This window comes from Mauremys mutica, chromosome 2, assembly GCF_020497125.1.
Source record: "Mauremys mutica isolate MM-2020 ecotype Southern chromosome 2, ASM2049712v1, whole genome shotgun sequence".
Taxonomy (NCBI): Eukaryota; Metazoa; Chordata; order Testudines; family Geoemydidae; genus Mauremys; species Mauremys mutica.
The window spans coordinates 124934695-124947925 of NC_059073.1; the positions used below are offsets into that span (position 1 = coordinate 124934695).

The 13231-nt window shown below is 41.8% G+C and overlaps 1 protein-coding gene across 4 annotated transcripts in view; it reads right to left on the reverse strand.

The window, feature by feature from the left end:
- The window catches only part of RELCH (RAB11 binding and LisH domain, coiled-coil and HEAT repeat containing), a 119504-nt gene that overhangs the window by 47158 nt on the left and 59115 nt on the right, over positions 1-13231 (reverse strand). For all 4 annotated transcript variants that reach the window (XM_045003644.1, XM_045003643.1, XM_045003645.1 and 1 more), the window contains 5 exons: positions 12981-13071; positions 9969-10040; positions 4860-5000; positions 3851-4015; positions 2948-3095 (listed from right to left, as the gene is read on the reverse strand). In XM_045003644.1, the coding sequence (XP_044859579.1) occupies positions 2948-3095; positions 3851-4015; positions 4860-5000; positions 9969-10040; positions 12981-13071 (617 nt within the window). The remainder of the gene's footprint in view (positions 1-2947; positions 3096-3850; positions 4016-4859; positions 5001-9968; positions 10041-12980; positions 13072-13231) is intronic.

Sequence of the window (13231 nt, forward strand, 5' to 3'; positions counted from 1 at the left end):
GAGAGCTTCATGGAGATGTCCCTGGAGGATTTCCGCTCCATCCTCAGACAGGTTAACAGACTTTTCCAGTAGCTGTACTGGCCGCGAATGCACCCCAAGTCCTCAGGGCAAATCAATCATTAAAAAACGCTTGCTTTTAAACCATGTTTTATATTTACAAAAGATACACTCACCAGAGGTCCCTTCCATGGCTTCATGGTCTGGGATACCGCCTTGGGTGGTTTGGGAGGCTACTTCAGTCAGGCTGAGAAAAAGATCCTGGCTGTTGGGGAGAAGGGTGTGCTGTATGCTCTCCGCAAGCTTGTCCTCCTCCTCCTCATCTTCCCCACCCACAAAATCCTCAGGCATGGCTGAGAGTACCCCCTCCTCGGAATCCACGGTCAGGGGTGGAGTAGTGGTGGCGGCCCCCCCTAGAAATGCATGCAGCTCAGTGTAGAAGCGGCATGTCTGTGGCTCTGCCCTGGAGCGTTCGTTTGCTTCTTTGGTTTTCTGGTACACTTGTCTGAGCTCCTTAATTTTCACGTGGCACTGTAGTGAGTCCCTATTGTGGTCTCTCTCTCTCTCTCTCCCCATCATGGCCTTGGAGATTTTTTCAAATGTTTTGGCATTTCGTCTTTTGGAACGTAGTTCTGCTAGCACGGAATCGTCTCCCCATACAGCGATCAGATCCAGTACCTCCCATACGGTCCATGCTGGAGCTCTTTTTCGATTCTTGGACTGCATGGTCACCTGTGCTGATCAGCTCTCCACGCTGGGCAAACAGGAAATGAAATTCAGAAGTTCACGGGGCTTTTCCTGTCTACCTGGCCAGTGAATCTGAGTTCAGATTGCTGTCCAGAGCAGTCACAATGGTGCACTGTGGGATAGCTCCCGGAGGCCAATACCGTCAAATTGCGTCCACACTAACTCTAATTCAAACTGGCAATGTCGATTTCAGCGCTACTCCCCTCATCAGGTAGGAGTACAGAGCTCGATTTTAAGAGCCCTTTATGTTGAAGTAAATGGTTTCCTTGAGTGGACGAGTGCAGGGTTAATTAGATTGAATGCTGCTAAATTCGACCTAAACTTGTAGTATAGACCAGGCCTCAGGGTAAATGTTCATCTGAGTCACTGATGGCAGTAAGAAAGTTTAAAAAATTACAATTCAGATGTACATATTTCAGTTAACTTAGAATTTTTAATATCTAAAATATTCACATCCTTTGCAAGTACACACGGCACATTACTGTTTGTGTAGGGTAACAATCCAAGCATTATGTACAGCATCCCCAAGTTTCCTATAGAGCCAGTATTGCCAGTAAAACCTCAAAAGATTAATATAATGTAAAAATATTTTACAGCCTCAGAGGGCTGATTACAGTGCATCTACAGTCCAGTCTATTCAGTGCCTGTCTAGACATTGTGTAGGTATGCAATAGGTGGAGAAGGTCCTGCACTATTATCCTCTACTACTATTTCAGTGTGAAAAATTTACCACTTACATTATTGTACCTCCCGACTCAGAGAAACCAATGAAACAAAAGAAGACTTTAAAGCAGTTAAGATGTATTTCCCTATTACTGGCTATTGGAAGTGTGCTATTTCTTCAGAGCCATCATCAGGAAGCTGATGCAAGAAGTATTTTATGGTTGCTTGTTAAACCTTTTATGTTTAAAAATTGCCTACTTTAAACAGGCATGAAATACAGACAGCTTTTGATTACACTATGTAATTGGTTTACACAGGTGAGAGGGGAAAAAAGTATTAGTTTGGGATAAGCGAAGGAAAACCATATAATGAAACTAGCAGCTAAAAATCATCTGTAGAGCACGGTGGGTGCATACTATCTTCTGATCCCTCATTTGTGATTGGGATGGCTTTGCAGTGCCCCACCCCATTTTGTGCTTCACAGGGATCCTCAAATTAACTCTCAGTCTACAGGAACACTTCCCACCAGGCCTCAACCCCAGTCCAGTGTGTCACTCCCCATAGTTGGGGGTGGGGGATTCCAAGCCTCTGCTCCTTATCTGGGTCATAGTTCGTTATCACTGCAGACGCCCATCTTGCTCCCTGCAGCTGCTTCTTCAAGCCAGCCATAGATTCTCAGGCTTCTGCTTCTTTAGCATCCTCCAGGCTTCCTGCCTCTGGCAGTCTGATAATCTCAACCACACCCGTTCCCTGCAGCTTCCTGCTGCCTTTTAAGTTAGAATCACCTAACTGACATGAGATGCATCTTGAAATCAGGGCTTGCTTAGCCCTAAACTGTACAGCTCAACAGCAAGCACCTCCTACCCCCATTACAATCTCTCTGAAATATTTTGTTATTAGACAAATGGCTACCCTTTTGGACTTTTTATTGACAATCTCTATAGTTCATTAAAATTTTCCTGTTTCTTTGAACATACTAGCTTACTGCTGCTACTAGATCTGAACTCTAAAGTAAAATAAAAAAAAATGATGTGGTTTCACCAAAAAAAGAGAGAGAGAGAGAGAGAGAGAGAGAGAGAGAGAGAGAGAGAGAGAGAGAGAGAGATATGAACAAAGAGAAAAAGGCCATGACAAAGCTTCACAAGCTAGTAGTACTGGGAGCAAATAAGTCTCTCAATTGGCTTGGTTACATTAAGGGAAATTCAGACAACCCCAGAGATGTACTACTAAAACAGATTTGCAGTGACACTACAAGAAAAAGTTGGAGATTAAAAAAGGTTCTTGGGTTTGGAAACCTAAACCACAATACTAAATATATAGCAAGGTTATATAAAGCTACAAAGTTTACAGTACAATTTCTACAGTTTATGTCTACATAAAAACCCTACAGACATACATTTCAAGTTAAATAGTTTCACCTGACCCTCTAGAGTTTCTAGCTTTTTTCTATGTATTTAATATTGATTGATGTTAGATTTATCAGTTTAACTTTTGCTTGGATTTTAGAGAAAGTTTTCGTGGTATTTAATGAATTAGATACCTTCTATTGGTGGCACTTCACCCTGGAGCTTAGCTTTGCTTGTGAAAGGTGCATTCTGTAGTACCAGTGAAAACAGTGAAGGAATCAAGGACTGCAAAGCAGAAAGATACATGTGTAGCTTATGTTCATCCAGCCCATGCTCTCCTTCCTAAAAGATAAGTATAAGGTCTTTTAAGGGTTTTCATGTTTTTTGTTGGTTTAATGTCAATTAAATGTCAATTAGATAATGGCAATTATTTCTATGCCCTATCACCACAGTATTTTAGTCTCTCTCAAGAACGTTCAACAGAAACACTCCTTGCACATTCCTTCCATACCTGCAAGAGTAAGATTCATTACTTCACAATTCGTGTGTGTGCACGTGTCTACCTCTGTATGTGTTGGAAAAAACAGGAGACTTAATAAATAAGTTTTGTATTAAGTTCTGAAAGTGGTTAGGTTCTATGATCATTCTTATATTCTGAAGGATCTAGATTAATAGTTCAAGAATGCAACTTTCTTACAGGTGCTGGACATGAATTCACAAACCCATCCATTAGTTGAGAATTCAAAAATACATGATCTCCACTTTTGAGATAAGAATGAGGCCTATCTTGCTATTTATTTCTTGACAATGTTTTCATTTTATTTTAGTACTATCCACTTTGATTACTTCAGTCCATTTAAATGTTTGTTTCTCACCATTTCTGTTAAATTTAGGCATATTGATTGCAAGGCCTGAAACACAATCTAATTATCTTTTCTTAAGATCAAAAGCTATGGAATCCCAACATAAAAATCTCCTAAAGAATTCTCCCCACAACCGCTGTAGGAACTGGTATTTTTTTTAAAGTGATATGAAAATTAAGTGTGCATATCAGATAGAAAGAAATCTAATTAGAGCTGTATAAACTGAACACCTACCCGGAGTAACTTTTCAATCTTATTAAGAAGTGTAGGTATAAGATGCGACTGTAAATTTCCCAGTTCTGTAGTCCAGGCAGCATAGGCGGGTAAAAATACCTGATGCGTTGCACTAACTACTCGTTCTGAGGGATCTCCCAAAGCTGAAAGCAGCAGTTCAAAACCCTGGCAGAACACAGTAAAACACATATTAGGAATGTTGTGTATATATCATTTTTCCAAATGTAGATTACAAAAAATAGAATCTCTCTCAAGCAGTGAGGAAATGTGCATTTAGAAGGGTTAGATTACCATCTGTTATGTTACAGTTATTAAACTGATAGAAAAGTACTTGTCACTGTAGTATATGGATGACCTACAAAATTGATACATATCAGTGACCCTCAAACAAGTAATTTTCTTCCCTCCTTTAGTTTACTCTTTAAAAAAAAATAGTGAGTATAAGCTAAATTCCCAAACACTAGCTGGGGTGAAGTTAGCTAGTTGAAAAGACATGCGCATAAGAAGATGGATACGAACAGACTTTAAACACCTGCTTAAAAAAATACAACTGGAAAACATTCTATTCTGAAAATATTCTGCTGCTATTATATAATATAAATACTACACTATATATTTTCTGTACATGCTACGCTATATATTTTCTGTATTTCATTTTGAAACTTCGCTAGGTACATTATGCCACAAAAAGGGATTATATCTGCAAGTGATTAAAAAGTTGAATTAGAACCTTAACATATAATGCTTAGGCACTGTCCCCACAGGCTCATGCAGATAAGTATTGGGGACTTTGATGTGAAAAACAGAAGGACAAGTTGAAGAAAGTACCTATATGAAGCTCATCCCTGAGGTACTACAGAGAGCTGGAAATATAACTTTTCCTCCTTTTTTGGACACAGAGACTAATTGTGAGTAATTTACATGAAAAATACTATATTCAAAAGTGTCTGAAGCATGGATACATCGTAACAGGTATTATATACATATGGACTTTAGCCCTGAATGATACCTGTTGGTATTTGTCTGGATCATCTATGTATCCCATGATGATACCCAGGCTTTTGATCACAGCTTCTCGTACCAGATCTGCCTTATCTTCCATTAGCATCTGTTGCAGCATGGAAAGCACCAATGAACTACGAATCTCTTTCTAAATATAAAGAGAAAGATATATCTGTTAAATATGTAAATTGAGTAAATAGTCTGCACCTATATAGTAACTTCCAAACAATGACATTTATTCTCACAATATACTTGTGATTAAGTATTATAGTCATTTTTATGGGTAAGGATGCTGCATAGAGATAGAGCACCAGCAATTTCCACAAGTCCCACGATAAAGTCTACTGTGAATCTAACCACAGAACCCAAGTCCTCTAACTGCCCACTAGAATCATATTGCGAAGACATGGAAAGCATGTAATAACTTCTTGCTGACTTTTCTGATGACAAATCTAGAAATAATATAAATCATATCCTGGAATGCAATACAACTTTACTAAATGTTGTTAACTCTTAGCCTTTACCATATTGGTCTGATTATAGCAATTTGGGCTACAAAAAAAGTTCAGCATCTAAATTGTGCTATAACATGGTTTATCCAAGCAGTTGGATGTCAGATTTAAAAACCCTTAGATTTTAACCTAAAACACTGGTCAACATTAAAAAAGTATTTGCCAGCAATCAACATGTAGTAGCATCTGAGATAGAATAGTTCTTCTCTTCATATCAAATAAGAACACTTACTTTCTTGATATTTCTACCACGATCATTATGGTATCTGAGCCACTTAGAAAAAATAAGTTACAGTTGTAAGACTGATATCACTACTCCTCTAATGGTGGAATTCTTTTTTCAGAATCAATTGATATAGGTCTTGATTCAGAAGAGTCTATATTCAGGAAAGCACTTAAACATTTGCTTAGGTCCCACTGAAAGTAAATCAGAGATGGGTTTTTTATTTTGTCCTGAAGACAGTGAGAATTTTGGTTATTTTAATCTATTTGTCAGGGTAGGTATGGAGAGGGAGGTAAAATGATTGCATACCCTGAACTCATAACCTCCAGCACCATTTGCCTGATGTGATTCTCCCCCATGTGGACAGAAAATAGAAGAAAGTGTTTACAAATGACAGAAGCTACACAGAATGGTGTAGGTTTCAGAGTAGCAGCCGTGTTAGTCTGTATCCGCAAAAAAAAACAACAAAAAAAAACAGGAGTACTTGTGGCACCTTAAAGACTAACAAATTTATTTTAGCATGAGCTTTCGTGAGCTAAAGCTCACTTCTTCGGATGCATAGAATGGAACACACAGACAGGAGATATTTATACATACAGAGAACATGAAAAGGTGGAAGTATGCATACCAACAGGCAGAGTCTAATCAATTGAGATGAGCTATCGTTAGCAGGAGGAAAAAAAACTTTTTGAAGTGATAATTAAGATGGCCCATAGAAGGTGTGAGGAGAACTTAAGAATGGTGTAGATGCAGCTCGGTTTTGTGGTGTTCCGGGCCCACGACCAGCACATCAAAACTGATGCTAAAATGATAAGTGCTTAGTAGCAGACACAGAGGAAGCAGGTGATCTCTTTCTCTGGAACCTTGATTTCTTCCTGGGTAGTTCATAACATCTCTGGAATTCTGAGAATGAAGTGGGATGGGATCTCTATTGTTTGGGATCCACTAACTGTTTGCAGGTGTGTAAATCCAAAGGGTGGATCAAGTGGTAGTGTTAACTGTTACAGGTCTCATTGGATTCAATGCTCTGCCGCAGTGGTTCTCAAATTCCTTTTTTGCGGACCACTTGAAAATTGCTGAGGGTCTCGGTGGACCACTTATTGATCTTTCCAAATTCTGTTTGTACTGTTCGCTATTGTAAAGTGCTTTGGATAAAAGCGCTATAAAAGAAGTAATAATAAATGTTTCTTTGTTCTACAAATAAAAGCACACAACTCATATTTTTAATATCAGTAGTCTTACCTTTCTAATGCAATGGATGTGCTCTTTCTCCCATGATGTGAGGGCCCCCGATCTGGGGCTGGGAAGGAGCGGGGTCTCTCCCTCTCTCCCCCGCCGTGGCAACCCCCAAGCTGGGGCTGGGAAGGAGGGCCATCTTTCCCGGGCAGCCGCAGTTCTGGAGCTGGGGAAAGTTGCCTCTTTCTCTGGCCACCGCAGCCCTGCACGTCCAAAATTCTCCCCAACCTCCTATTCTCACCCCACTGCCCCCTCCCACCTACCCCCTAGTCCCCCCAAGGCCACCATCGCACCTTACATGTGCATCTTCTCCTGGGTCCAGGCACCTAATTAGTGGAGCCATGGCGGGAGAGAGAGGGAGAGACTCCACCTTAGAGGGAACTATCCGCAGACCACCTGAATGGAGCTTGCGGACCACTGGTGATCCACGGACCACAGTTTGAGAACCGCTGTTCTAGTTAACAGCTGAACCTTGTTAGAGCTTGAAATTGCTCACGCTCACCAGCCAACAGATGATCAATAAAGGTGGTGAATTTGGCATAATTTGAATGACTGTACTTAGTCATCAGAGCTTGAGAGTTGGCGATCCTAAACTGAAGAGTCGCAGATGAGTATGTTTTTCTGCTGAATATATAAAGACATTTTTGGTCTTTATTATATGGTATGGCCTTTCCGTGGTGTTGTCTACCATGCCTATTCAGTGTCTACATAACCACAAAGTTCAGTGCCAGATAGGTGAACAAAAAATTGAGTCTTTAGCCAGAGCATAACATTTCCTATTAGCTTATTTGCATACTGGTGGTATCGTTGCAGGGGTATGCCAGATGGATTTGGCAGGATCCAACAGGGCCTCGTTAATAGGCAGGGCAACTCGGGTAAAGGGAGTCAGTTGAAGAATATTCAGGAACTTATGCTGCGATTCCCAGACCTCTTCCAAAAGAGTATCTGTAGAGCGGTTCATTAACTCCTGGAAGTGTCTGAAGTCATCAGCCATAGACGGTTGGGGGAGGAATAACCACATAATCATAGATTAATCTTGGGAAGATGAAGAAATATTTGAGGACTGGCCTCTTTATCTGCCCTGGCCTCCAGCTCCTCAAAGGACTCTTGTGCCTGAGGTAATGGAGGAGGGACATTGAGGGTAGAGGAGCATCTCCCCCCATTGACCCCACAAGACAGACTAGTGGCAAGAGAAAACTGCTGTTAATATGCGGTCCAAGGATCACAGTATCGCCACTGGGGAGTCCAAAAGGCATCAGGTGGCATCACTGGTTTCAAACCAGGCTGTGGGAACACAGGTCTGTCTTTGATGTAACTTCTTACTCTTTTCAGAAGTGTCAGGAAGGAGTTCCCTTATCTGAACAATAGGGGAATCTTGAACTGAGACATCTGAATTGGAGGATAATTCCTCCTCATTAAGGTAGGGAGCCCCAGCACTTATTGAAGGTGTTGGAGAATCAAGCAGTAGTGGGGAAAGGTCTACCTTGGAGACTATGGCTAACTCGGTACTGACAATCTTTTGTAACCCATTAACAAGGGAGACTCCAATTCCTCTGAAATAAATAAACCCTACAGAATTTGAACTCCTGTGGTACCAGGTGGGCTTGGAGAATGGGGCCCTGTTCCACTATCAGTACTGAGGGTATAAGTTGATCTGGAAAGTCCCTTCTAGCCAAATTAGTCGGTACCGATGAGTATGCCTAGAGAGGCACTGAGACTGTATGAGAAGTGTAGCATTTTCCTGGTACCAATGCAGTTTTAGAGGGTCAATTTTGATACAGACAATACTGAAGGAGTTGTGGGGACTGTTTTCTTAGAACTGGAATGCTTAGATTCTTCTCTTGTTGTAGTGTTCTGCTTCTATGATGTCAAAGGTTTTGGTACTGAGGCATGCTTGTTGCCCTTATTCTCAGAGGAGCCAGAAGCTCCAGACAGGATGTTGGTACCAACAGCATCTGGTGCCTCGGCTGTACCCAGAGTGGGCAAGAGATCTCTGTGGCAGTCTTACTTGGCTCCTCTTTCTATGGGTATTCATGGATTTACCTCAGGTAGACCTAAGTGAATGTACTGAAGTTGAGGGGGCATTGTGTTCACTCAGAGACTGATGCCTGAGGGGCCAGGGAAGTGTCTCCTGGTCTGGATCTGAGGCCAGCTGGAGGAAACTTTCCATCATTAAGAGTCTCGATTTTAATGACTGATTCTACCTTGCACCCTGCCTTTAAAAGTGGAGCAAATGGAGCACTTTTGCGGGATATAAGACTTTCTCAAACAGCAGATACAATGGGAATGCATGTCACTGACCCAGATGGCCTCCCAGCAAGAGACATGCCATTTGAAGCTCAGAAAGCCTGGCAGACACCAGGGCAATGGTTATCTAGATAGGATAAGGAACAAAAGAAACTCCCCCTAAACCACTTCAGAAAATAAAATAAATAATAAAGATGGATAACTAGACAAAGTTGTCAGCTTTGAACAGTAAGGCACACTAACACTGTCTCAGGCCAAGGCAGCTGAGAAGTAAATGTGGGTGATTTGCCCATGCAGCCCTATAGAGCCTCAGAGCAGGGCACAAGGAAGCATAGGGCTCACGCATGGGCCAAACGGGCTCTGCCACCAAAAATCTCCAATTAAAGGTGCAAGTGGTGTGAGCACACCTGACATGGAGCACCTATAGTGGAGCACATCTATACTCAAAGAAGAATACATGTTACCACCAATATCTATGCATCTACACACATCATCCCTCAAGATATCTTTCCCCTTTGAATATGAAAGTGGTAAGTGATAGGGTAACAGTCAAAGTCACTTGTTCAAGGGTGGCCAAACTGTGGCTTGTGAGCCACATGCGGCTCTTTTACAGTTAAAGTGAGGCTCGTGGAGCACCCCACACTTTCCATTCTCTGCCTATCAGACTGGAGGGAGGGGAAATTGGGACTCCTGCTCTGCAGCAGGGTGGTGGGTCTAGGGGCTTCTGTCCCGGGGGGAGAAGAGTCTCAGGGTTCAGCAGGAGTGGAACTGAAGCCACAATCCCTGGCAAGCTTGCCCCATTTCTCAAAACTTCTGAAGATTGTTTGGCCACTCCTGCTATATATTTTCCTCCTACTTTCTAACAAACAAAGTATTAGCAGTAAATACAAATACTTACAGGAAGATAAGGTGCTAGAGCTCCACAGGACTCTGCCACTAGTAATCGTCTCTCTGGGTATTTGTGATTGATCTGGTGAAGAGAAACAGAACGTTTACTTATTCTATAACAACTATGGTTCTTCAAGATGTTGTCAGCGTGGATCCCCCACTATAAGCACACATGAGCCTCAGGCATGCAATATCAGATGTTTTTGAATAGCAGTGTCCAATGGGGCCGGGGAATGAAGAATATCAGCAGTATCAGCCAAACAATGATTGTAGTACCTCTCTCTCAAACCTGATAGCTGATTTAGCAGATAAGTCCATGGCTTAGTGTTTGATATGGGTCAGCAGATTACTCCACACCATCACCTTACAGATTTCTGAAGCAGATGGAGAATCTTGCTTGCATTCTGGCGCAGTGGGCCTGGAAGTTTGTTGGGAAAAGTACACCAATCAGCTGGTAACATAAAAAAAATATAGATTTATTTATTTTTTGGTGAAGAGATAGCTTGATCTTTAGAGTGCCTACCTATGGCTAGAAAGAGACACGGTAACAATATGAATGGGTTAGTTCTGTTGATCCTGGCTTGTGTTAGCATGCTTAGGACATCAAAGAGCTTGTGAGACTTTTCTTGCATGAATGTAGTCTTAATGTCCAGCGTCTACGCAATTTGAGACAGGAGGTCCTGGAAGTCTTTGAAGTCCTCTGTTGCTGCTGGTGCTACTACTGCATCCAGTGAAGAGGATTCGCCGGGAGAAAATGACGGATGTCACTGTCCCTCTATCATCTTCTGTTCCCATGGGTCTGGATCCATGTCTGGTTTTGGTGTATGGTGCCACCAGAGTGCGTGATCTCTTCCTTTTCCCAGAAATGGGAGTGTCTAATCTGCTCTGACACATGGGTGGATAGTCTCCAATAAAACCACTGGGGTCTATGTAGCATGCTATAAGTGTATTGGCATAGTGAGACTGGTTAGCCAAGTACCACTCCTGCACAGGTACTCTGAATGGGGCTCCTTGATACCCTTCTTTGCATCATTCTCTGATGACAAGGCAGAGTGACTTTGCTTGATGTTGGAGACAAGGAATTAGTTAGCAATGGCAAAGAGTAGTATCCCTTCTTTAAAAGGTAGCATACCAGGAACATCTCTGGAGACTATACAGACACCTCTTTTGCATATCTCTTGCTAAGCTCAGTCATGGGAATCAATACCAGGATTGGTACTGGGTGTTTCGCCCTGACTGACTGCCTGGGGCTTTGCCCTTGTTGGAGTGATGTCTTGTGTTCTCCTTCTGGGATTTCCCTTTGGACTTGGAATCATTTAGCTTGGTCTGACTGAATTGGTGTCCCATTTAGGAGTGGGTGTAGGTATCAAGTTTAACAACTGAGGTGCTCATTTTGAGGAAGTTAGTATAGGAGCTAGAGTAGCCTGCACTAGGACAGTCAACACTGAGGCAGTCTCTGCCAACTCTGCCAGTGCCCTCTTGGACTGCCCTTCCACTGCCTGAACCCACACCATGATGTGCACTCTAGGAAGCGCTAGCCAATGGTGGTTTATCTGGCCTTGCTCTGGTCGTAACTGTCACTCCAAAGTGACCTGCATGGACATTTTCAAACAGATGTAGCTTGAGCAGAGAGTCACTGGACTTGCAGGTCCTGACAGAGAAGAATTTACATATACAGCACATGTCCAAGATGCTGCTCTCTCTTAGCCAGGAGAGTCACTAGCTTTGACATCTTTGATTAGGATCAGTCTGTTGCAGGATGGACAGGATTTGAAACCTGAGGTTTCATGTATTTTGCCATGAGAGATGGTGCTTGGCACAAAGTGCCTCACGCTGCTGTACAGGAAGATGTACAGCGGAATCAGACTGAAACTAAGATTTTGTCATCCAATAGATTGGAAAAGAACTAGTCAAAGAGTCTCTGAAGAGAGTCAGAGGGTCAGGCACTTGCTGGATTCCATCTTCCTGCCATGGTGGTAAGAGGGAACTGAGCTATGGCATCTTTTATGCCTTCATGCAGGAGCACAAGGAATCACAGGGTGTATGTGCGGTCCTCAGACACTGCTATTCAAAAAATTAGAGCTTGGGTTTACAAGGCACATCTGCATTTACAGTGAGACCTACACCAACATACCTGAAGAACAATACCATTCAAAGCTTTTTTGCCCAGCTTCATATCTACTTTAATTCTAAAATTGTTCTGTTGCAATCCTATAGTTTTAGGCTCTTACAAATGAGAGATTTTTAATTATAATGAACACACTCGGAGTATCAGATGACACATCATGGACGAAAATTGATTGAAATAGTCTTCCAATTAATATTTAAGGTATGGAATTTAGAGAATCCTATATTGGAAATGATAATTTACATACTTGAAATGCAAGTTCCGATTCCCTGTAATGCCTGTCCTACAAAGCATAATTTGCATTTTAATAAGTTATTTTTCTGTAGTATGTTACAGATGACTAGAATCCCCCAATTCTCTGACTGGCTTCCTTTTTCTTGGCTCTTGCACTATCAATGCTGCACAAAAATATGTTATCAAATAAGATGAAAGAGTCTCCATATATCAAAAATATTTTCAGAACATAAAATGGGCCATACTGGGGGAGTACAATGGTCCATTTAGGCTAGTGTCCTGTTTCCCAACAGTGACCAGTGCCAGGTGCTTCAGAGGGAATGAACAGAACAGGGCAATTATCGAGTGATCTATCCCCTCTTGTCTAGTCCCAGCATGTAGGTTTAGGGATACTCAGAGAATGGGGCTGCTTCCCTGACCATCTTGGCTAACAATCATTGATGGACCTATCCTCCATGAACGTATCTAATTCTTTTTTGAATCCTGTTATATTTTTGGCCTTCACAACAACATCCCGACAATGAGTTCCACAGGATGACTGTGCATTGTGTGAAGAAATACTTCCTTGTTTGTTTTAAATCTGCATAATAAGCAGGTTTAAAACAAATCCTTAGTAAACTGCAGAAACTCTATTGTTGTAAGCATGAAATATTCAGTTACCTGTTCCCAACACTGTGGTAAGAGCTCAGCTTCTACACGTGTTGGTCCAACATGTCGAGCAAATGCCACACAACCAGTCAATATCATTTGTCTGAAAAACATCAAAATCTTAAACTTGTTTACATTGTAAATGTTTTCCCTACAATAAATATTTTATGCCTCCATTTTATATCTGCTTTTTAGGCTGAAAGGATTATTTAGAGAAGTGGTCCTCAACCAGAGGTCTGGGGTCCCATGAGCAGGCTTTAGGG